The 25,397-nt window shown below is 44.8% G+C and overlaps 2 protein-coding genes across 2 annotated transcripts in view; one reads left to right on the forward strand and one right to left on the reverse strand.

Annotated features, from left to right (window-relative positions):
• Window positions 1–16,514, forward strand: part of LOC8036625 (solute carrier family 25 member 36-A) — a 57,886-nt gene extending 41,372 nt beyond the window's left edge. The window contains exon 7 of the mRNA XM_029974760.4: window positions 14,742–16,514. Coding sequence (XP_029830620.1) covers window positions 14,742–14,968 — 227 coding nt within the window. The 3' untranslated portion in view covers window positions 14,969–16,514. The remainder of the gene's footprint in view (window positions 1–14,741) is intronic.
• A 10-nt stretch (window positions 16,515–16,524) lies between these two features.
• The window catches only part of LOC8029614 (EF-hand domain-containing protein D1), a 61,588-nt gene continuing 52,715 nt past the window's right edge, over window positions 16,525–25,397 (reverse strand). Inside the window, exons 4-5 of the mRNA XM_029974762.4 lie at window positions 18,483–18,668; window positions 16,525–16,717 (exon numbers count right to left, since the gene is read on the reverse strand). Of these exons, the coding sequence (XP_029830622.1) occupies window positions 18,519–18,668 (150 nt within the window). The 3' untranslated portion in view covers window positions 16,525–16,717; window positions 18,483–18,518. The remainder of the gene's footprint in view (window positions 16,718–18,482; window positions 18,669–25,397) is intronic.

A 25,397-nucleotide genomic window follows, 5' to 3' on the forward strand; every position in this document is an offset into this window, starting at 1 on the left:
TCGTACTTACCTTTCTCTCAGAAAATCGGGCTCCTCTGTGGGTCGACGCAACACCTCCGAGATAAGAAAAAAAAAAAAAGAAAGAAAAGAAAAAGGTCGTAACGCTAGATTTTTTTTAGTCACCAGTCACCTAGCTGTGTTTGGAGATTTATGTTTGTCCTTTGTCCCTCTTGTTCCCCTTCTCCAGGGATTACTTTCGTCATTCTTGTCCAGCTCGCTTGCACCTTTGCATTTAATTGCATTATAATCACTTACCGGAGCGCTTGGTGGCTTTGATTGAAGGGAGGTAGCTAGTCCTCGAGTCTACCCACTAATCTGTCCAATCAGAGCTCGGCGCTTTCTTCTCCTCCTCTCCCTCGGTTTCTCGCCGTATCGCTGAGTCGGCGCCATCTTAGGGTGATGACGGTTCCATGAAGGTAGAGGTCTCTACGGGCTTCGGTTTTTTGTAGGTGGGCCAACGTTACGCAGGGACTCGCGGTCACTCAGCGAGCGCACGAGTCCCGTCTGAACTTTGCCGCTGCACTCGTGTGACGTCCAGTCTGATGGCCTGCAGGCCTTGTTGTGTTGGAGGCGTTGATCAGACGCTTTACACACGCGCCAGATTGAGCCGCCATAGCCGCCCTTCTCTTGTCTTACCGAGATACCGAGCCACTGAAGCGGGCGTTGACGGGTCTTCACAAGGGCCTATGCTGGGCACAAGAACACAGTAGCATCTAAAATGGCAATAACCTGTCCTGCTGTTCTAATGATGAAGTGAAGCGAACGGAATACGAGGGAACAAAAACTGAAGGTCAGTTATGGCGGCGCCCAGGCACAGCTGCTGTAAAGCGTCTATACGAAACGTCGTTCCAAGAAATGGCGTTTGTGTCACGCGTTCCTTTCAGCAGGAACGCCGCCGTTCCATATTACATCCGTGGAACGGGAGTATTCGTTACATTTTCGAGGAAACGGCGTTTCTTTTTTTTTTTTCTTTTTTTTATTTCTCTGTCTGCATTTTTACCCGCATTCAGTCTCGTTATTGCCGACTATTTTGACTTCCGACTTCCGAAAAGTGTCAGAAAGATAGTCGAAAACAAGCAAGTGGGTAAAGCTGTGATCGTGGTAATACGACTCGTAGCTCGCTGTGGATATTTTGGTACGCGTGGTTTATTTTATTCGCGGATTATCTCGCACATAAATGTCATTGAAGAACGTAACGTCGATGCAACGCCACGTTCCAATCTTAGGAGATTTAACGGGAACGCGTTACTTTTCGTACCACTGGAACTTGTAACGGGAACTTGTTCTCCAAGATCGAGAAGGAACGAGCTTTGTACAACACTGGTGTTAATCAACGCCGGATAAGCGGTGTTCATCAACGCAAGGTCATCCTGGTGATATCCCACACCGCCTGGTGAAAGCGACAAAAAAAGAAGGACTCGAGATTTTTTTTTCTTTTCTAATTTCTTGGCTAGGTGGCGCAAGCTACCACCTGGTGTAAAGGCTAAAGCCGTTAGCATCCATTTATCCATCCATCCGAAACCCCCCCCCCTTTTTTTTTTTATAGCCGATTAACGACTGGAACGCGTGGTTCAGCACCATAATCCATAAATCAGCACCATAATCTGTGACTCCAAGACGGCCATTCTTAGCTTCAGCTCAGGTCGCGTCTCTCGATCGGCAACAAAGCTCCTAACATTCAAATCATCCATCATCCCTCCAATCCCACACCCGATCACATTAATCTGGTCCCCGGCTCATGAGGGGGTCGGCGGTAACGAGGCGGCCCACGCCGCGCCCCGAGATGCGACTCGCCGGGCCGGGACATGCGTGGCCGTTAGGACAATCATAATGGCGTGGCCGTTATGATTGCTAACGAGCCGAGGGATCTCCCATGACATTACACAACACTACAGATTACAGCGCCAGATATACCCACCACCACATAAGTCACAACAGGCGCCAACAAGTATTATGGCGCCAACTTCAGACGAATACCCTTCCAAACCCCGCGACACTCAGACACTACCTCCCGGACCTATACAAGGCCCGATGCACCAAGTGCTACGATCCAACAGAGGACGCCGACGAACACAACAAAGCCACGATCGAACACATATTCTGATCCTGCCCGGCCGATCCCCCACCCTCTTCCCTCACGCGACACTTGGCACAACGAGACACTCAGTGGACGACCCTGCTGCTCAGCTCCGACTGCGCTATCCAACTGGCTGCGGTCAGAAGAGCGGAGCAAGTCGCCGCCCGGCCCAGTCCGTCCGGCCTCTCTGCAGGGGAGGCACCACGCCGGCCGTAGGAGAAGGAACCCACGTTCTGGATCTTATTAGGCTTTGATAAAGTTTATTCTCTCTCTCTATAGCCGAGTATATTATGAGGCGACGTGCATGCATGCAGCGGGCGGGTGACTGATATGAAAAAGGCTAAATGAGTGCTATCCGTTGCCGCGGCGTCAGTGTGTGTAATAGAGCGCTTTCAAAGCCTTCGCAATCTATTTTATATCTAATCAGGAGGATTCTGCGGGGTTTGCGTAACTTTTCGAGGATGAGGAAAAGGGTTACGTTATCGTGGCGCCGCGAAGCATCGCGTTCAACGGCCTTGTCGTAAAATTTCGTCGCTTTGTGCTCCGGGTGTGTGCAATCTTTTTCTTTTTTTTTTTTTTTTTCTCGTTCTTCTGAGGAGGAATAGCATCGCTTTCGTGGAACGGTCGCTCGACGCGAGAGATAGAGAGAATGAACTCGACGGGCTGAACTACTGCCGGTTGTGTCAGTGGACTGAAGGGACGCTTATTTTGTTTCTACGATTCCGCGCTTCGGCGTCCGTACGTTCTCGACAATAATATGTGATGAAGAAAAAACCCGCCTCGTTTATTTTTTTCTTATTTATTTTTACTGGCGGGGTGTTTAGGTAATTGGAATTTGTGAGGTGTCATTCATTGAAATTTATCGGTGAAATGAGCGCCTCGCATGCCAATCTTCCTGTTCACCGATGCGGTTAACGTAGGCACCTTTGTCATTTACTCACGCGCTCAAACGCACGCGCAGATTCATGGGGTAGTGTTGCGTCATCCATAACTTCAACAGCTATAAAAAAGAAAATAGAGTATCGCCCGTCTTCAAGAAGAAGGCGCAAGTCTATACATTTTTATGCATTCGTTTGGAACTGCTACTGAAAAGCTGTAACAAATCTAGACTTAAAAAAAAAAAAAATCAGTATGGCACTGGGAGCTTTTGCTGCCACTAGGAATACCTGATACGCGTGCCCAGCGTGGTATGGGGCCTGCGAAAACAATTTGATGTGGCAGTCGCCTGGTGGCGCAATGTAAAGTAGCCTCTTTGATACGCCCAAAAATGTTCCGCCGCCGTGCGATCGCGCTGCGAAGGAAGGATGCCGATGTGAGGCTGCCGAGATGCACTGTTCCTGTCGGTCGAGGTGAGACGATTTTCGACGCAAACGCTCAGACGAAGGTTGCGAGACGCTTGTTTTAGAGCGATTGCCTCGTTGAAGCGGCAGATTTCAATATCGTAAATAGCTCCGGCTGGGTGTCTTGCGATTACTAAACGATTGGCTGGGAAATTTAAGAACCGTCATTGAAAGTGTTAGTAAGCGACGAAGTCATTATCGTTGTCAAGGAAAAAAAAACTTACGAAATCGACAGCGGTCGCGGCGGCCCGATCGGGCTACGTGGACATGAAGTCAGCTTTTCCGCAGTGGTGGAGAACGATGCGGGAAAACCAGCTTTGGCGAAGCGCTGCGATTACGGTAGCTGCGGGCGCATCGAACGACTTCGAACCGGTTGCTATCTCCCGCTCCCCTTTCTTCCGTTCTCTTCCCGTTTACCGAATAAATTGCATCATAAATCAAACTAAAAAAAAAAAAAAAAAAAAACAACGGGCGAGAATTGTAGGTTTTGTAAGGTGCTAAGGGTGTTTTTTTTTTGTTTTTTTTGTTTTTTTCTTAATCGATCAGTTCACGTGATGTAGCTTGCCCAGTTCTTGGTAAACCTTGTGTCGGGCGACTTGTTTTCGACCAAGCCGTGCAGCACAACGTGCCATAAAAAAAAATGTATGTGGATTTCACATATGAGGCGGATATCTCCGCGCTCGGCGACTGTCACCTTGTGCCGCATGAAATTATTGGCATTGTCGCTAAAACAAATTTACCGGCGAGATCTTAGCTTTCAAAAGTAATAGATATTTTTGAGCGTTTGATTTCCAAAATGTTGATGTCACTTTGGACACTTGTCTTCTGCTTCACATTCATTCAAAGAGGCCCTACTTACAACCAATATACTCTCTCTCTTTCTCTCTCTCTCTCTCTCTCTCTCTATATATATATATATATATATATATATAGATATATATATATAAAGCCAGGTTTATACAAAGGCGGCTGGGATATTTGACTTGGGGAGGGAAAGGGGGAGGGGGGGCTGGAGTTTTATAAGTTGCTTTTCGGCTACGCCTCTGGTGTGAACGTGCTCGATATACTCCTTAGCAGCTATCGAGTATCGAGCACAACTCCGAAACAAAATTTAAAAAAAAATGGTTGAGGTAAAATTGTTTAGCAATGACTTTCACAAGGGAAGTGATTACCTCCATCCTCCGCCCGAAGCAAAAGTTGGCTGTGCTTCTTGAACCTCGAGTTCATCCGAGAATTCAAAAAGAAAACGGAAGGTCACTATATCGGCTCCACCGCGCAGGGAAGATGCGCTGGATGACGGGGGAACGCTACAAAACCATTGTCAAGGCTGCGAGAAGCAATGGCACAAGAATCACTTTGCAGCTTGCTACGGCTTTTTAGCGGAGTTCATTGACCCGCAGCTAGCCGTTGAAAGCAGGAAAAGGCAACACACCCGTATTTTGCATGCAGTAAACATTTTGTACTTTCGTGTTTTTGCTCGTGCCAAATGCCTCTATTCGTAATTGTGGGTAATTTAAAGATTATGGTGCCGGCATGTGCAGACGTTTCACTTAATTTTTCTCATTGCAAGCTAGTGCGGCGTTTAAAAGGTTAGTTGTCGTTGGCGAGTGATTGACTGCATTCTTATTTTTTTTTTTTAAATCTTGTTTGTTTGTTGGCGGGTCAGGCACGCCAGCTGTCGTGGCGGTCGATGACGTTCATTAGTGTGTATACCACGCACTGCCGGGAGCGCTCAACCCCGCGACTTCGGACCGAAACAAAGAGGGAAGAGCGTAAAAATAGGTATTCTATTCTCCCCAGCCATCTTGCTCTGTACGACGCTAAAAAGCGAACCGCGGTAAGTTTAACGGAGACGGCTCGAACACTCTTCTGTTGCTTTCGGGGCTGTAAAAAAAATTCTGGGCACGTTTCCAAGGCACTGTCGATGTGCCCTGAAAATATAATGTAAACGACTTGCTTCTCGACTCGTTTGAAGCTAGTCGTTGGAAGAAAACCGTTAGCCCCCTATGAAAAGAAAAAAAAAATACGGCTCTTCATACCATTTGAAAAATCTATTTAAAGGAAAGACTGAAAATTAAGTCATTTCATCAGCGGACTTGGGACATTGAAGTGGTTGAGGCTATCTCCCTTTCCTTACTCGCGTATTATGCGCATAAAATAGCTAAAGTAATGTCGGGGTGTGTGTGCGCCGCATCTAGTTAATTAAAAGATCGCAGTTGTAAAATATTGAAGACAGGTGGAAGAAAATCAATCTCATTTATGTGTCATCATACGGGGAAGGTGTGGTACACAATCGCATTCAAACATCAAACTGACCCGTGCTCTCTTCGTTCAAAAAAATGCGTGTCACTTCGTTCAAAGGTCACGGAAAAGTGCGAGCACGCTAGCTCCCGATTTGCTTAGATCCGGTACAGAGTGAATCTGGCGAAAACCCGCTGTCGGCACGCGCTGAAGAAAGTCACGCGCAGCTGTGGCGGGTTCTATAACGTCGTAAATGAATGGCCCCAAGTAGTTTGGACTGCTATTTTTTTCTTCCGTCAGTGGCAGGATGAGAAGGTCTGGGCGCTTCTCGCGCATGCCCGGCGTCCAGCACGCGCTTGTTGCCTTCCGTCGTGCCTCGGCTGCGCGTGCACGATGGAAGTTCACGAGACGCCGGTGTTATCGAAGCTAGAAGTTATAGCGCTGGACGCGGGGCATCTGAAGGACCTCCCCTGTCGTTCTAGTGATTTCAGTGACTATAGCTGGTCTACTTATCTAGGACGTAAGATTGAAGGCTGTTTGGCAAATCTAGTGGATCGGGAGATATCGAGATAGCGTGATAAAACTTTCTTGTCACGTGGTCGATCAATTGGAAACATTCTCGTAGAAAGGCGGCATTGTAATGTCCGGTTAGATAATTCGCTGGCTCAACTATGTAATGTTTCAGTGTCAGTAGTGTACCTATTGCTAAATTACAGGAGCATCGAGGAGATTGCTTTGGATATTGGTCTTCACGCGCTCGCCTTGTCCGTATAAAATATTCGAGGTAAAATAACCAAAATAAGGCGTTGACGAACGCGCGTGCAAGGTGCCGTTTTATGCGTTTGCTTCAGAACAGCCACCTAGACCTACGTGCCCAGCATTCTTGTTGTCCTTTGGGTGACTACTATTATACGCCGTCTCACCTCGTCGTGGGCTATTGTTAGCTACCTATGCTAAATGATGCTCCGGCTGCCGCACGAACGCTCGTGCAGCGAGTTAAGGCGATCAAGGCTAGCCGCCCGCGCTTGCACAGCCTTCGAAGTCAGTCCATGCTGAGCTGAGACGAAGTATAGACGCTTTACACACGCGCCAGATTACAGACGCCATTGCCGACTTTCTATTGTCTTACCGAGATATCAAACCACTGAAGCGGGCTTTGGCGAGCCTCCACAAAGGCAAATGCTGGGGAAAAAGACACCGTCGTATCTAAAATGCCAGTAATCTGTCCTCCTGTGGTAATGATGGAGCAGAGTGAAAAATATAAGCGAAAACAAAAACTGAAGGGCGGTTATGGCGGCACCCATGCACAGCTGCTGTGAAGCGTCTATAGGTATATTTATAATCGTCAAGCGAGAAGTCGACACAGTTTTTTTTTTTTTTTTTCTTAATCAAAACAAGTGAGCGTACATTTAAATGTACGCTCACTTGTTTTGATTAAAAAAAAAAAAAAAAAAAAAACTGCGTCGACTTCTTTTCATTTTATTTTGCGCCTTAAATTTATCGCATACAAAACTACCGTTCTGTCTGAGATGGCTGTCACTCAACGTAACATTTAGCTAATTTCCGGCATTTACAAAGAAAAAAACAATAAAATATCAATGCCAAGTTTTGACGGATCGCCAAGATAATCGAGAATTTTCTTTTTGGCATTTATTATTTTTATTATTATTGCTCATTACGTAAACATTCGTTTTACTGTCTCTTCCACCCTCCCCTAACAAAAAGAAAAAGCAAATAATAATAATAATAATAATGCCTAATTTTCGCAGCTTTAATTTCGTTGCGTACGTGCATGCTACTTCCGAATTGATTTTGCTCCAAAACGGTGCACTGAAAGAAATCACGTCGGCCGTTAAAGGGGAGTTTCCTTGGGAACAATGCCGTACCGCTCACGAAGCACACCCGTACATAATCGAGTTCCACGATCAAGATAGCGGCGCATGGGGCTTTATTACAAACGGTATCGACAGACCGAGTAAGTTATTCATCTCTTGTTTGTGTTTTATAATTGTCTTTTTTTATGATAAATTATTTTGTCCTTAAACTTTTCTCTTTCTTTTTTTTTTTTTTTTATTGTTTTAGGTCTTTATGATCTTGCGGCAAGTTGTGAAGACTCCGTCAGCCATAGTGCGTGCAGCGGCGCCATCCTCCATTGTTTTTCCGGGTTCTCGTTTTAGTCGTTATTGATTTGTGTTCCCATGTTTTTTTGTGGACTGGTCGCGTGAGCGCTACGGCATTGTTCCGGGCACAGTACGTGAGCGCTTCGGCATTTGAAAAATGAAAGCAAACTTAAATATTGCTGGCAAAGTTATCGACAAAAAAAAAAAAAAATTGAAAACGCGTTTGCGTTTTGCGCATGCGCGCGATGCTCGAGTGCGTATTCATTCGAGACGACGTATTCACGAAGTACCGTGTTTTCCATGGACTGTACATGCATAAGAGTTTATATTCGAAGCTATGCAAACTAAAAACAAAACGGTTAAGGAAAAAAAAAAAAAACTGGATATTAGAGCGGTTGTTACCCAGTGCGGTTGTCGAGACTACGCTGGGCCACACTGGGCATTGATCACTCTGAAAAAGTTTAGACGGTCGGTCACCCGTGCAGCTGCATCCCGTGGGTGACACGAAGGACGACTTCCAGGGGACCATCGTGTTTCTCGATGAAAGAAACACCCACCGTTTGCTGTTGTAAAATCGTTTTTACGAATATATTCGCCAACGTGGGAGTCTTTCGGGAAATTAAGAGCGTTTACGCTTCTTTTAGTACTCTTCGAACTAAAATAAAACAAAGTTCTAAGAACTATGAAAAGAAGAATTTCCATTCGTATGGTTGCATTCGTCGGGGAAACTAAAGATTTATCATTTTAACGTGAGTTAGATATGGATGAAGTCTACTCTCTTGGATAGACACGAAAAAAGCGACAAATATCGTCGAACACAATTTTTTTTAATGTTTTTAGGGAGTTTTGATTTTAGAATTGATTATTGCTTAAAGATAGCTATAGCGTCAATATCTAATCGTCGTATTTGGCGGATGTTTCCCAGCGAATTTCACCACGCGCGAGTGCGAGCACCACTGCGCACGCGCAAGGGCATAATTTACGGAATGGCGGAATGGTGCTTCTACCGCGCATGTTCAGTGCCCATCACTCGTTTTGTTTGTGTGTAAACAGTCCGCCTGCGTGCGTTTAGGACGCGGATTCTTCCCGGCTCGTGCTTTATACGCTCGTAATAAACGTTCCGAAACAAAGGTAAGAAGACGGCAATCAACGTTGATTGCGCGGTTGTCGTTGTAGCACGTTCTCGGCCTTGCCACGGGTTCGTTGTAGCTTCTTTTTTTTTATATATTAGGGCTTGTGTGAGTGACTGGCATAAAGAAACCGTGAAAGGTCGCGTAGTAAACTGCTCGCCGCGGCTGCAGTGGTGTCCTCGCAGACTGGCGGGCCTCCGGCTTTTGCAGGGCATGACCCTCTTGTCAGAAGTGTCGTTTTTCAGCTGTTTTTTTTTTTTTTTGAAGGATGGAAGGAGTTGTAATTCGTACAGAATATATTTGGCCTAAATCGCGGAGGAAAAATCGATATCGATGTAAATATTGAATACAACAATTTAATTACCTCGAAAGTAATACAATTACCCGTTCCTTATCTCGGTGGTAAAAAAGTAATAAAATAATTGAGAGCGAGCTCGTTAATACTTCGATGTTCAGCGTTTCACTCGCATGCTTCCTTATACTTCTCCATGACTGAGTTCCCATCTTTTTTGGTCCGTGCTCCGAATATTCGGCGGAGGAGATGGGTACATCGGTGCCGCCTTTCGTGTTGGGGTCTGTGCCAGCTCGAGCATTCAATTTGAAACGGAATATGTGCCAAAAGAGGCCCGCACTCGACACTCGTGTTTTGAGCGGGGGTTGTTAGGCCTCAGATTGCGAACCGCCACGATAAGGCTGTAGCGGTAACCGGAGAGCGGAGCGTTTCACGAAAGGAGGCGGGAAAACGAGTTTACTTTATACAGCGTCCCTCGGGAAGCTTGTCAACACAGTCTGTCAACCTCCTCCACAGTTGGACGGTTTGACAGCACCCCCTTCGGAGAAGGCGCCGTGTAACCGAGCTTTCGGTTGCACGTCAAAAGATCCCCAGGTGGTCGAAATTAATCCCCAGTCCTCCACTGGGGCGTGCCAGATGCCCGTCGTAGGTTTGGCACGTAAAACCCCCAAATTTGACTTTTGACAGCACCCTCGACTCAAGTGACTAACTTCTGCACAAAATCGGGAGCGGCTAAGGTACACTGCGCGACACTGTAAGCGCAAACAAATTGAACGTCGGTTCTCTCTCTCTCTCTCTCTCTCTATATATATATATATATATATATATATATATATATATATATATATATATATATATATATATATATATATATATATATATATATATATATATATATATATTAACAATACTATTATTCCTTGGAAGTTGAAAGGAATACTATAGGAGTGGCACAAATCAACACAGAGTGAACAGTGATAAGACAACGCAGTCACGTTCCATTCCAACGCTATGATACGAAATACAGATAAGAACCGAAATCAGACAAGGCAAGGTTCGAAGCACGTTGTAAAAAAGAAAACTGTATGACAATACATGCACAAACTTAAATTCAAGGTCCCGCAGCACCAATAAAAACAAAACGTCAATTTCGATGAAGTAATTATAGTTGAAGTGCTGTTCCCGCTACCAAACAACCTATTTACACATAAGGTGCGAGTTAGTCTAAAAACGGAGGAACGGTTATCACAGTCAACGACACGCCTAGGTAGCTTGTTCCACTGCGATGTTGTGCGTGAAAAAAACAAAACAAAGAGTATTTAAAGGAATCAATCCGGGACCGGTGTTCAATAATCGTTTTCGAGTTTGTAAATCTGGTATTTGTTCTAGTCGCGAAAGTTACGTATTTGTCCTGTGGAATTTTAATGGATTGGTTGATGATTTGGAAGAGGGTTTTAAGGCGGGCTATTTTTCTTCTAGTTTGCAAGTGTATTAAATCAGTTTTACACATCAGCTTTGAAGGGGAATGGTTACGCCCAAATTTGTTGAACACAAATCTAAGTGCTCTTCTCTGAACCATTTCTAATTTGTCTGTTTTTTTTTTTTTTGTTTTTTTTTTTTTGCGCGTAAACGGGTCCGATACAACTTTTGCATATTCAAGAATGGAACGAATGAAAACCTTATAAGCGAGCAGTGTAGTGGTTGACTGGAGCACCTTTCAAGATTCGTTTTAAATACCATAATTTGCTGTCGGCTCTGCTTACTATGTAATCGATATGGTTGCCCCATTTAAGTTCCGAAGAGAAAATAAGTCATATATATATATATATATATATATATATATATATATATATATATATATATATATATATATATATATATATACACACACACATATACGCACACGCACACTCTTGAAGCCACGGAGCGCTGGCGAAAGCGGCAAAAGATTCACGTGGCGACATCTGTTGGCGGCGTGTGGAAATGGACCTTCGCCGATCCACTCTCGCCCCGCGACAACGTTTCAGGCGGCGTCAATGGGTGGCGCCATCGTTTCGCGGCTTGGTGAACAAAGACCCAGATGTGAAGTCAACATTGTTTAAGTAGAGACTGCCTTGTGTCATCTGTTGGAAGTTCGACAAAATTTCTCACATTCACTGTATGTTCAAAGGCATCCCTTCGTGTATCCGACTCTGAACTTTAAATTGCTAGTATCAAAGCAAAATCGGGAGCGAAAAGGCTGAAAGCAGCGATTCTGGTGATTCTGTCCTACTGAACCTGTTTAGTTTACTTAACTATGCCAGGTCGCGGCAATTGTCTGACGTCGACTGCGCTCCTTACCCGAGCACCGGGGTACTGCGGACAGCGCGGGGATGAGACGCCGGCGTAGTCGCCTCCTCGATCCGGCATGTCTCGCTTCGCCGCAGCGCAGCGGCGTGTGTGGGGGGGAAAAAGAACTTCAGAGCAAGGATGGTGGGCGCGCGCGCGTTGGGTGCTTACGAAAATGGAACTTCGTTGATGTTGGTGTAACGACACCTATTTCGGTAATAGTTTCAGGATATAACCACACCGCGGCTATTATGCGGCAGTATATGTTAGGCTGCGATATCGTGAAGAACTGTGTGCATCATTAGTCTTGGTTACAAATAGCTTGGCTGCACTATAGGTCAAATTATTTTAGAGCGCAGCTCTTAGGCCTCCGTTTCCGCGTATAGCGGCGTCGCCGTCGGCGTAACCGCCCCGCTGAATTTAGCGGGAAATAGAATTCATGTTTAGGTCACGTAACGTCAATTCTCCCGCTAAATCTAGCAGAGAAACTGAATTTGTTCTTGGCTGACATGACACGAAGGCATGTGGCGTCATTTTCCCCGCTAAATTTAGCGAGGAAACTGAATTGTTGTTGAGGTCATGTGACATCATTTTCCCCACAAAATTTAGTCCGGAAACTGAATTTGTGTTGAGGTCACATGGCGTCAATTTTCCAGCTAAATTTTGCGGGGAAACTGTGTGAAGAGGGGAGGGTACAGAGGAGGATGGGAAGTTATGGAGGAGGAGGGTACGGAGGAGGGGTGCATACCCTCCCCTCCTCCTCCTCAGGAGCCGTGCTCTAAATTTGCATTACAAAAATTTGTATTTTTTTTTTTTTTTTACTTACTTAACAGTTGTATGTAGACCTGTTTGAGGGTTGTCAGTAAATAAAGTGTACTTAAAATTAAATTAATGTTAACAGTGGACAAATGGAGCATGTGATTTGTTTAATAATTTTAACTGAGTTGCTATTTAGAAAGCATATTTATCACTTGTATGGGGATTTTTCTATTACCTTTTTTTATACACGTAAAATACTGTTGATGGGCGTAATTAAAAGACAAAGGTTTCATTGCCACACAGTTTTATTGCATCACACAAGAATCGCACAGTTTAATTGCGACTTTTAGAGTTTTAACGTAAACATTAAATTTGGTACTTCAAATCTTTTATTTCAACAGTGTTTCAGTGAAATACCATTTGGTTTATCTTTCATTGCATATCTGGAATTATTTGCACATTCTCGCGCCAGATCAGTCATTAATCAACCTATGTTTCAACTCTGGCCGCTGCAGTGGGGCTTTTCTAAACAAAAAGGATGGCTCATATTACAGTATTCTTGCTGCCTTGTCTAGTGCTTTCAAACACAACAGTTGTGCATAAGGGTATTAAACTGTTAGTGTCTGCTGTATAGCAGATGCTAATGATTGGTTGATGAAGACAACAAGTGTAGAAGGCATTATCATTTCGTTTAAGGCTAATGTATTAATTTTAGAAAAATTATTTGTAATGATACGAATGAAAAAAAAAATGGTTCTGCTACAACAGTTATTTTTGTTGCTTGAAACTGAACTTTTGGTTGATCCTAAAAATGCTTTGAAATGACATCATTGCTGTTAGGCATAATCATCACAACTCTCGGAAACCTTAGCAGAGATGTCCTTGTGGATATTATTTATTACACATGGTGTGCCTTTCCTGTGTACAAATTATTGCATACATCGAAAATTCATTCCTTTTCCTTTTTTAAAAGTTTCCTAGCACACTAAGTGGTAGTTGCCATCATCAGTTGTTCCCTATATACAGCCATACATTATTACATATTGATACTTTACTTTGCTCTTATTCTGATCTAGTGAATTATAAATTGGCCTCTTTCCTTCTTAATTTCTCAGTTCTTTTTGCCTTCTGCTGTGTCATGCATGCTTTGGTCAATTGTGAAAGTATTGTCAGCAGTCTGCAAGCAACGAAAAGTTAAATGATTGGAATTTGTGACCAGTCTGTCTTCTTGTGGATCAGAGCTCTAAAGGCTAATAAAATATATTACTTTAAGTTACTTCAACTTATCCAAAAATAAAAGCTATACTTAATTCCAAAGTATGTTAGCTCAGAACGTGCACTGAGAATAAATATCTGGAAAAAGCCTAAAGTAAGAACCAATTATGTCGGGCAACAATTGGGTTATCAAGTTTCTCCTTGTTAAACAAAATTGAAGAAAAGGTAAACTTTCAGTGTTCCTTTCCGATTTTCGAGAGAAATATTTAAAAAATCCTGGTGGAGAGATATTGTTTGTAAATGAGGAACAAAATGTGAAAAAGTCCTTTTTGGTGTTACTAGTATTCTTTTCTCAATTGCGTTAAATATGGTACAAGTGTTTATTATGGATTTGTTTGGTTGTGCATGTGCATTTGCAGATATCCTGTTTTGTGCTGTACCGTAAAGGGAGGTAGAGGCCTCGTCAAGCTGAAATGGCAGCTTTTTTCTCTACCTCCCTTCTTGCCCTTGTTTGGAGAGAAATAAACAAACTGAACTGAACTGAAAATAAATATGTAAATTTACAAAAAGAAAAATGTTGCTCTTAATAACATTTGAACTGATAGCATTTTGACTGATAGCATTTGAAATGATAGAACTGACATTATGATAGAACTGAAGTTTGAACCGACAACTTTTGAACCGACAACTTTTGAACCGACAACTTTTGAACCGACAACTTTTGAACGGACAACTTTTGAACGGACAGCTTTTGAACGGACAACTTTTGAACGGACAACTTTTGAACGGACAACTTTTGAACGGACAACTTTTGAACGGACAACTTTTGAACGGACAACTTTTGAACTGACACCGTTTGAACTGACACCGTTTGAACTGACACCGTTTGAACTGACACCGTTTGAACTGACACCGTTTGAACTGACACCGTTTGAACTGACACCGTTTGAACTGACGGCGCTTGAGCTGACGGCGCTTGAGCTGACGGCGCTTGAGCTGACGGCGCTTGAGCTGACGGCGCTTGAGCTGACGGCGTTTGAACTGACGGCGTTCAAACTGGTAATATTTGAACTGGTAGCCTTTGAACTGGTAGCCTTTGAACTGGTAGCCTTTGAACTGGTAGCCTTTGAACTGGTAGCCTTTGAACTGATAGCCTTTGAACTGGTAGCATGGGGAACTGTGGTTTTATATGGGATCAAAGTTTCTTCAACATGTTTTCCTTTTATCTGTTTCCCGCAGAGGTGGCGAGGACAAGGCTACGGCAGGAGGGCAACAAGTACAAGTCATTCTTCCAGACGCTGCTGCTGGTGTGGCGCGAGGAGGGCTACCAGGGCCTTTACCGCGGCCTGGCGACCCAGCTGGTGCGGCAAATTCCCAACACCGCTATCATGATGGCCACCTACGAGGCCGTCGTGTACATGCTCTCACCCACCGTCTACCGGCCAGACTGTCTCGACGAGGACTGAGATCTGACATCCTCGGGCGGAAGGTGGCGGGATATGGGACGTCAGCATGCTCTCTTCAGGTCGCATGGCGAACGAACCGCCTAATTGACCATTGCTGCGCTCATCACTTCACATAATATGGCAAACAAGCAGTCTTTAATTGGCTGCTTCTGCGCTCGCCACATCATGTGACACCGGGTGATACGCTTCCGATTGGCTGCCGGTTCGTTCGCCGTGATACAGTGATAGTCATTTGATCAGTTGACAGTTTGCCGGACAAGCGATCTCCAATCGGCCGCCGGTGTGCTCCCAACCTCGTGTGACACCGAGTGATCCGCTTCTAATTGGCTGCTGGTTCATTGGGTGTGATGCGGTGAGCTTGGTCAGTTATCAGTCGGCTCGCCACATTGTGTTGTTTGACTCAGCGGACAGCAGCAAGCAACACCTATACGGACACTCCCATGAAGCTACGTCTCGCCGTCAACAGCGCCTCTGTCTGAGGTCGTCACCAGTGCCACGTATGCTGCACCCAAGAGCGGCAGTAACATTGTCTTGGCAGTGCAGAACACTAAGGGAAGGGACTGTGGTGTGTGCATGTGTGCGCACAGAGTGCGACCACTACACTCTTTGTACATAGATGAGCAGTGAGAGGAGGACAGGAGGCTCGTGACTGTAAATAGTTTGGTACGCTAATATTATTTCGAATTAAGACCGCTCGTTTATGTTTTCGATGTCGTCGCAGTGGCTTCCACGCATCCGCCTTGTATGGAGTCTGCGGGAGGAGGGAGAGGAGGTTGCTGGGTCGATGGGGAGAGAACCTGGGGAACCAAAGATTTGTACTTTTTTCTGTTGGGTGTCTTGAAGAATTTTAGGACCATATTCACTGTTTTATCGAACGTTTGCAATTTCGAAGAAGTTGTAGATCTTGCTCCGTTCTTTTATGCTGCCAAATTACTTTTCCCACTGTTTGGTTTTGGGATGAAATTGGTTAAACAGCAGTTCAAAGCGGTTTTAGGGGATAATTTATTAGATAAGTGGCTGTTCTGGGGTTGTGATAATATTTGAACTGAATGCCACAGTTCAAAATGGTTTTAAGAGAAAATTCATTAAAAGCAGCAGTTAGTGGTTTTGGGAGGAAATTGTTGAAATAAATTGAAGTTCTCGGGGGAGTGTGTAGCTGCTAGTGACATGGGTACTTGTTTCTCAGTTCAGGAGTCTGTGATTATGCTCCTGATTACAGTGTGATCTAGCTTTTGCAGGATGGGTTTTAAGGAGGCAGCAAAGCAACTGATTGCTACTGCAGTACAAAGTTTCTAGCCACTTATTGCACAGGTTTTCACCTGCTATGTTTTCACAGTTCAGACTTCGGAGTGCCTTATGACGACACATATATAAAAAGAAGAAAAGAAAAAAAAAAAGAAATGTGCAGAAATGAGGTTTGCATCCAGAATGTTCACCTGGGGACCAGAGCCTAGAGCAGTTCACCAGTTTTACTGGAAGGCAAGTCATCTATGATGCTATCTGTATATTGTAAATGTTCTGTTCAATAAAGTAGATGCGACAATGACGACACAGCATTTGCTTCTTTTTTTCTTTTTTATGTACATGTATAGGTATTTACATTTATAGGATTCTTCAAATATATTACTTCATGAAATAAGTCATCAGAAAATAGTTTCTTTCAAGATTGATACTAAAATGAAACACGCGGGCTTGACATCGCGCATCTTGCCATTCCATTGGTCCACTGCAGGCTTTGATGGCTTGGTTCTGCAAAGAAATGGGAAACTTTTAGCACTCCCGTATCTGCAACTTTGCTCCGATTTAGGAGTATTCATTAGCTTGCAGGCTAAGGAACAACCCTTGAGGGCTGCAATATGGTGCGATTTTTTGCAACTCTGGCTGTATTTCTTAACGAGGTTTTTGTAACCTTGCATGAGTCCATATATTGTCTGTCATCGTCAATCGAAAGATGTGCACAGTAATGTGCTATAGGGATGGCACGCTTCGAGGATGTAGGGTTCTTTTCAGAGATGAATAAGGAGCATCCATTTCACACCCAGGGTTCAGGCCAGGTAAGTCACCCTTCTGCGACATTAGGTCTCGCCACTTATCCTGGCCGACTGCTTTAGCGATGTCTAAAGCGTGAAACACATGTACGACAAAACCGTCCGGTCCGACGTGCGAACTGCCGGAATGACCTTCGGGGGCGAGGGTTTTCGTAGCACCGGAGAGCATTGAAAACCCTCGCCTCCGACCGTCGTATTGCCTGATTGGACGTCGGATCGGACGGTTTCGTCGTACATGTGTTTCGCGCTTAACGTTGCACCGGATCAAGAAGCTTTTTATTTTGGTTTTTGGTAGATACGGCTAAAGATGAAACGAGCTCACAACACGATGTGCAGCGCTAGAACAGGCACCGGCGCGAGAGTCAAGCTTGTAAGTAAACAAAAATCGATAAAGTACTTAGCTCTGCGGGCGTGATTTATAGAACCACGTCATAGTGTCTGGCACTTGCGACTGGTTCGGCTTCCTGTGCTAACGTTAATTACCTTACTATATTTCATCATTGACCCTTGGTACATCTGAACTATAGTCGGTAAAATTTATGTCGCAATAGCCGTGAAATGCGAGCTCGAGGTTCCACAAGTGCTGCGTCAGCCGTACGCTGACTGGGCACTCGTCCAGTATGCCTCGCGCCAGCATTCGGTGCAGAAAATGGAGCCCTGCGGCTTTGTAAAGGTGCTTTGAGTGACGCCATTTCTCCCCGGGAACTGGGAGCGGAGCCTCCCTGGACAATTCTTACGCTCCAGCAGCTGCAGCAGACTATCAACGCAGAGATGTTTCGGTGGCGCCCTCTTATGGTTTCCGTTCGTGACGTCATGATCAGAATTTGCCTCGCCGTGACGTCGTAAGTTACTATATAGACTACTAAACATCAGTGACTATCTACAAGTTCGATGGTGCGTGTAAAAATAACGATGGAATCTTGGAGTCGTCGCATTCATTCTTAAACCAACGTCATCATAGTTGAAACTTTGACACTACGGCTATTTCCACCGATGAAAGAAAAAAATACAAATAAAGATGCGAGCGTTTGTTCAATCGCAAATTGCGACCACCGCGACGCTTCTGGTCGCGCACGTCGTCAATAAAGACTCGTTCACAGATTTGCGTTTGTATGCGACCGACTTCTTTGTACAACCGCCCGTCACCGCTTACGAGTTACGACGACAGAACACACTGGCGCCATCTATAGGGTACCGCTGGAACACTTACGATCCGCGTATTACTAAAGATTTTGTATCATTTACGGAGATTAAACCTACGCACTATATATCTATGTAGCATAACTGTAGGGTTTTGTGTTTTCGGTGGGTACCGAAAATAAACCCCCGAATTTGAGGAAAATATAAATCCCCGAAAATGGGGAACCCTATTCTTATAATACTGCTCAGAAATATTTCGAGAATGTCGCGTAACATTTACGCGTATCGGAAGTGATCCCAGGCTGAGGCACGCAGGCATTGCTCACCCGAAAGGCCACGTCGCGGCGGCGACGGCGTCTCTCCTACGAAGTGGCGGCCGCGTTCTTGAAGAAGTTTGCCTTCTCCCTGAAGGCCGCCTGCCGCTTCTTGCGCTCCTCCTCCTCTAGCTTCTTCTCCAGCTGCTCCTGCTTGATCTCGTCTTCGAACTTGTTGGACCGACTCTGCTCCATCGCCTGCGCCAAACATGCGCACACGCTGACTGGACGGAACCGACTGACGTCTCGGATCAAATACCGGGTCACCTTCCTTTTTGTCAACGTTGTGATTAGTTTGATGTTTTATTTGGCGAACAGAGAAATACCCCAGTTACCCCGAACAGAGTACCCTTCACCGTAGAGTTAAGTGTGACTAACTCCAATTAAGGGTGCCTGTGTCCCTAGGGTTGACAGTAACTCTTAACCATATTTAAGTGTAACTGCGGCTTAGGATGCCGGTCGGGCACCCGTAACCGCAGTTCAGTCTGACATCAGTCAGACTTAATTGTAATCCTCGTAAACTTTGTAACCCGTCAACGACAACGAAACGTACTTCGTTTTAGACTTGTCTCGTAATCTGTCACATGTGAAATGGCGTGAGTATCGCGGATGCGACGTCCCCTTCGTGTAAATTAAGACTCATCTGTTTTTGTGACGGACTATAGTACACTCGAAACTTCCCGGTGGGGTGGACCGCGCAGAAGTCTGTACCGGTTCGGATGAATTTTATAAGTTTACTTTAGCACAGATTTGTTATTTGAGTTTAGCCAATGCATACTGCACACGGGACGTTTAAGCGCTAGATGGAAAAAACGCTTATTCCCCGTTATTGAAGTAAAGACATTTTACTTCAATAACGAGAAACGCATTCAGGTTCACACAGAGCACATTTTATCTATAAATAACCCCGGCTATGAAAGGACGTACAGCTAATCGGGCACTCGCTCCGTCCGTTAAAGTTCGAAACAGTAGAAGACAAGGCGATTTGACCTGATCAGTGATCAACTTTGCTACGTGAGATATAAGGTCAACTATAAATCAAACAGTTGATAATACGTATTTTAATATTGTTTCGTAAATCTAAAAGAGAAGTTCAGACTAGGCCACAACTGCATCCTTGGGTTTTCTTCAGACCAGACTGCTGCCCTCTATCGGTCGTCTCGTCAATTAGAACGATATTGTCTACAGCCTCTGCAGAGAAGCCACATATTTTGTTCCAGTCGTATGTCTATTTTTGTACTCGTATCCCTTTTTTTTTTCTTTTTTTTTTTTGCAAATAATGGGCACCGTCAGTTACACTGGCATGCTAAATTACAGCAATCTGTCCGCACGAATTCGATCTGCACAGTATGGACGCTTTCAGGCAGCTGTGCATCGGTGCCGCCATAACCGACTTCGGTTCTCGTTTCCTCGCATTCAGTCGCTTCAGCTCATCATTACCACAGCAGGACAGGTTATTGCCACTTTAGGTGCCACTGTGTTCTCCCCAGCAGAGGCGTTTGCGGGGGCACGGTAAGACAAGAAAAGGTCCGCAATGGGCGACTCACTCTGGCGCGTCTACACATGTCAGTTCGGTCATCGCCTGAGTAGAGACAGCTCTTGAGCTTTACAAAAACACGACTATCATTGAGGGCGAGTTCTTCTTCGCTTTATTAATGCGAAGGCATTAACTGTCCCATGAAGCGAGCCGACGTTATCAGCTTTGAAGCCGCGCAAAGCGGCACCTTAAATCCTTTCTCCAAGTGAAGCCAGCTCCCAGCTATGAAACCACGGGAAAAGCCTAGCCAAACGGCGCCAATAGTTGCCCCGATCCCAAAGGAGCGGAGTAAAGCTAATGGATTTCGGCTTCGGTCCCATTGGCTGGCGCGTGTCGATGAGGCTCCCATTGGCCGCTGCGCGTCAGTTTCAACGACCGCCACCCCATGCCGCTGCGTGCCCGTCAGCACGCCGGTAACACAAAACTTCCTAGGTCATAGCGGCGAGGAGAGGGCGCGCTCTGCCGTCGACGGAAATACGCTGCAAACAAAATAAGGGAGCGAAAGAATGACGTGCATACTTTTGCATTCACAACTCATAAGTACTTACACTCTAAAAAAAAAGCCTCAGCGAATGACGATGCCTCCTCCACAACTCGGACTGCGTTTTTTGGTCTAAAGATATGTTTCGACATCGTTATTCGCTTAGCTGCCTCCGTAAGTTGTAGTGATTGGCTCTCCGAGTGTTGTGCGGAAAAGTATAACGCAAAGGCTTTTTTTCTTTAGAGTGTAGGTATACACTCTAAAAAAAGCCCGTGCGTCTGCTTCCCCGTACAACACTCGGAGAGCCAATCAGCGGAACTGACGGAGGCAGCTCAGCGAATGACGATGGCGAAACATATGTTTAGACCAAAAAACGCAGTTTGTTGTGACATTAAGCAATGCAAAACGTCACGCTTGCATTGCTTAATGTCACAACTCAGAGAGCCGTTCTTTAGTCTAAACATATGTTTCGGCATCGTCATTCGCTGAGCTACCTTCGTAAGTTGCGGTGATTGGCTCTCCGAGTGTTGTGCGTGAAAGTAGACGCACGGGCTTCTTCTAGAGCGTGCAGCTGACAAAAATGCAAGCGTACACCGAAGGTGGATCGGTTTGGTCTGCAGTTCTTGTCCTCCCTGCAGGATCTTTGGAATCGAACGACAACGAAGAGTCTCCAAAGTGTGAAACAGTGCCAGATATCCTGACACTGGTGTACTTGTATATACTTTTTTTCTCTCGTTGACAGTTCCTGGTAAATCTCATCGACCTACTTTTTACTATTTCTAATGTGCCACAACAGCGCAATGTATTGTATTTTTCCAGACGTCTCCGCGCGCATCCTCTTCAAGACGCTGCGTATGTGGATACGCGATGCGCCACATCGTACACGTAAAGAAATCTCCCCCCCCCCTTTTTTTTCCCCTTCTTTTTTAAACAACCGGTTGTTCTGGCGTCTTGAGAAGAAGCGATAGCTACGGAATGTTTCCGCTCGTATCTGCGCTCCGTACGGGAAAGCGTCGGGCATTTGTTGAGCACTTCGCGTGTGTTTTTAACGGAAAGGGACGAATATTCTGGACGCCGGACGTGTTAGCGCGATTAACATATTTTGTGAAATGACAAATAGGCAAATATACAAAGTGCCCGTACATTTCGCAGTGGTATTAGCGCCGTGAATGTTTCGGTGGTGATCTCGTACGGCTCCTATTCGTGACGTGATGACCAGGATTTGCCTCGCCGTGACGTCATGAGCCGTAAAAAGCACGGTGGAAGCTCGGAGTATAATCGCATTCTTAACGTCATAGTTGACAGTCTGGCGTGGCTTTTAGTTCCGTCGATGAAAGCAGCATTAGTCCCACTAAAGACGTCATTGTAAATGTTTGGTCATCCGTGGAACGCCGACCACAGTGACGCTCTTAGTCTTGTCCCACCAGTATGAAAGTACTTCATACAAAATCCTACTCTAACTGCCGACGCTGTTACTTATTTCCCGAAGTCGATTGCCCGTATTAATTAACCCTTGTTACCCACCCCTACCAAATCTCTCCTAGGAGACGTAACATTTATATATAATGACGTCCGTTTGGCTTTTCATTTTTTTTTTTCCTCCTTGTTAAGCACCCGTATACGAGTACCAGGTATCGGTTTTTGCGTGCGTGTGATTTTGCACATTTCGCACATCGAGGGGATTTAGTAGGAACGCATCTCGGGAGATCACCGCCCTCGTCTAATGTACATTCACAGTCATCGTTCTTCCTTTTTTTTATTCTTTTTCTTGTAACTTCCGCATGTGTGCGATTATGCATGCACGAGAGAGTTCTCGTTCCTGGTCTATTTCCTGCAGCTTAGACTGAAAGCCAGTTTCACGCAAGACGAGCTTTCGACGGGAGTAAGGCGTACACACGCAAATGGTTTATCGAGTGACCTTGCCGCTCGACGGCGCTTTTTTGCCAAGATCCAGGAAGAGATTGAACGCAAAGCAAGGACTGCCGGGTTCCCCGTTATTTTGCATAACCATTTCCAACATCGGGCACACGTTTCGGTTCTTGGTTTTACCGTGTCTAAGCCACGGTGCAGTCGAACGCGTCCGTGCGCTACCGAATGCGCCGTTGTGCTGAACCCGAACTTGCAAAAAGACGACAAAACTTCTCTTTAAATCCACTAAGTAGGAATGCAATAAAAATAAAACTCGTATACGCCGTTGTGCTGAAACCGAGCTTGCAAAAAGACGACGGAACTTATCTTTAAATCCACTAAGTTGAAATGCAATAAAAATAAAACTCGGAAATCCTAACAAGGCGCCACGTGTCGAATCTCATCAGTTCAATCGACTTCTAGAGTGTCAAATAGCTTAGTACATAGTCAGAGTCAATGTCAAATCACTTAAAGCATAGCGCTGTAACGCGCGCCTTATTAAACCCCGGTCGGGCACTGCTAATCAATCACAAAGGAGAGCGTGCAGACAATAGGGAGTTTTAGGGAACCGTTTTTGCGCATCCGATACGGTACGAACTGCGCATGCGCCACCACAGAAGACTCGCACATGCGCACTTCGTACCGGAAGAACCATATTGCCGTATCGGGTGTGCAAAAACGGTTCCCTAAAACTCTCTAGTGTCCGAGGCACGCTGCTCCCTTTTCTGACGGCCCTGTCACTTTAATCGTACAAAAACTGTCCGCAGAAATGTTTGGAGCATGTGTCCAGCAAGCATGCTTAATCTGTGTCCACAAATAATGACGTCATCGTGGCTGCAGCGAACAGCGTGTCTTTTGCATGATCATACGAGTATCCTGACTGCGGCTTTAGTGCGTTACGGTGCAACGCACTGAGCACCGTGTATAGCCCTGTGCACGCACACTTGCTTAGGGCGTTACAGGGCTTCACAGCACATGTATGCACCGTGTATAGCGCTGTAACACTTTCCGGGTGTTACAGTATCACGCAGAGGTAACTTAATGGTCACAGCCTAACGAGTGTTACCGTTAAGTTTAGGGATGTCGCGAACCACCCTAGGTTCGATTTCGAAAGGTTTCGATATTTGCGAAGCGATCTGAGGTTCGATTCAGAAAACTTTCGATATTTTCGTACCGATCGAGGTTCGAATTCGAAAAATTCGTAACTTTCGATCACAGTGGAGTTTCGAATTCGAAAAGTTCGAAGCTTTCACGGTTTCCAAAATTTCGGGTTCGAATATTTGGAATATGTTTTTTTACTTGAGGTTCGATAAATTCGAAGTTCGAACTTTCCTAACTTGAAATTCGAGATATTCGAAAAATTTAAATTTCTTGGCATTCGAAGATCGAAAAAATTGAAGATTTCGAAATTCTTTAGAAATAAAATTCGAAAAATTCGAGCGCCTTGAATTTTTATAGACATAAAGATCGAACAGTTCGAAGATGTCGAATTTCTTTCTACATAAAGTTAGAAAAGTTCGAAGGAGTCGATTCTCTTGTAACGCCAAATTCGAAAAAAAAAAAACTCGAAGATTTTTAATACTTTTCAAGTCCAAGTTTTCAAAGATCGAAGTCCGGTTTTCAAGTTCCTCCACAGTTTCAGTTTCAAATAATGTTTTCACGGCTTACTGGCTTCCACAAAATCAAGTTTAGAAAAGTTAGGGTGTGATATTTAGACTCTGCGAAGTTGGTCAGGCAATTAATTAAATGAGACGACGAGTGTCCCAGGTGTGCTGGGATATTTGCCAGTGCAGTGGCGTGTGACCATAGATCAGTAATTGACCGCCATCCCGGGGGGGGGGGGGGGGGGGGGGGGGGGCATTAACGTGCATCACGCAGTAGGTCTTTAACGTGTATCACGCAGTAGTGATCACACGAACACACTGTCTTACGATACTTATCCAGTTCGAAACGGCCAGGGGCCAGCAGGAGGTTGAGGTTTAGAAAAACCTTGAAGCGACCTGGCAAACTGCCTCCCCACCCCTTGCATGGTGGTAGTAATTCGATCGAACGCTTCCGAAGTTTGTAATTGTCCTGGAGGTTTATTTTCTGGGACGGAGTAATCGCCTCGCAAAAAGCACAGAAGCCGACACAACTCGAGGTCGAGGAGCGTTCTACCATACAAGTGGCGTCGGAAGAGGATAAACGGAGGGGGGGGGGGGGGGGGGGGGGGGGGGGGGAGCCCCCTTTTGCTTCCCCCTTCCAGCTATTTCGGACTATTAAAGAAAACAATACGGGGAAACAGGGCGTGGTCGAGCTTATTTTAATCTGAAATTATTTGTGCATATGTATAGCTACTGTCGCTCTTCACTGCATAAAAGATCGCGTAGATGGTCATTGTTAGAAACTCGTTGTCAGAAAACACTACTCGTGACATGCTTAGTGGTTCGGAAGTTCAAAGCTGTGCCTTTTCGACCTAAATAACTGTGCCAATGGTTAAAAAAAAAAAATGCGGAGATAAAAAGTAATATATATATATATATATATATATATATATATATATATATATATATATCAAGAATTTGCCGGAACTGTTGTATTCTTGCATATTCAGAGGTTCAGAATTTCCAAACAAGTTTCTCCTACCAAAATGTGCACAGGCTAAAAGAAACACGTCCCAGGAACGTGAAGCGAAAAAAAAAATTTTTTTCTTTTAATGACGTGCTGAACTTGAACAATATTAAAAATCTTCTCCCATGAGTTAATTTATTCCTTAACGTAAAAAAACAATAAATACATTATTTTGTATCCTGCAGATGGCAATTATATGTACTGTCTGTGGTGTTAATTTAAATGCGATACCTCAAACAACTTAGACGAAAATAAATACCAAGTTTAGGGAATAATTGCCCGTAGATACATGTTTGGGCATTCCTTCGAAACTCACCTTGAATAACAATAATCCCATCTTAAGACGACACTTACCTAGGCTATGCATGGATAATTCTTAAAATGTTTAACA

The sequence above is a fragment of the Ixodes scapularis genome, unplaced genomic scaffold, assembly GCF_016920785.2.
Source record: "Ixodes scapularis isolate PalLabHiFi unplaced genomic scaffold, ASM1692078v2 PGA_scaffold1__304_contigs__length_218370807, whole genome shotgun sequence".
Lineage (NCBI taxonomy): Eukaryota > Metazoa > Arthropoda > Arachnida > Ixodida > Ixodidae > Ixodes > Ixodes scapularis.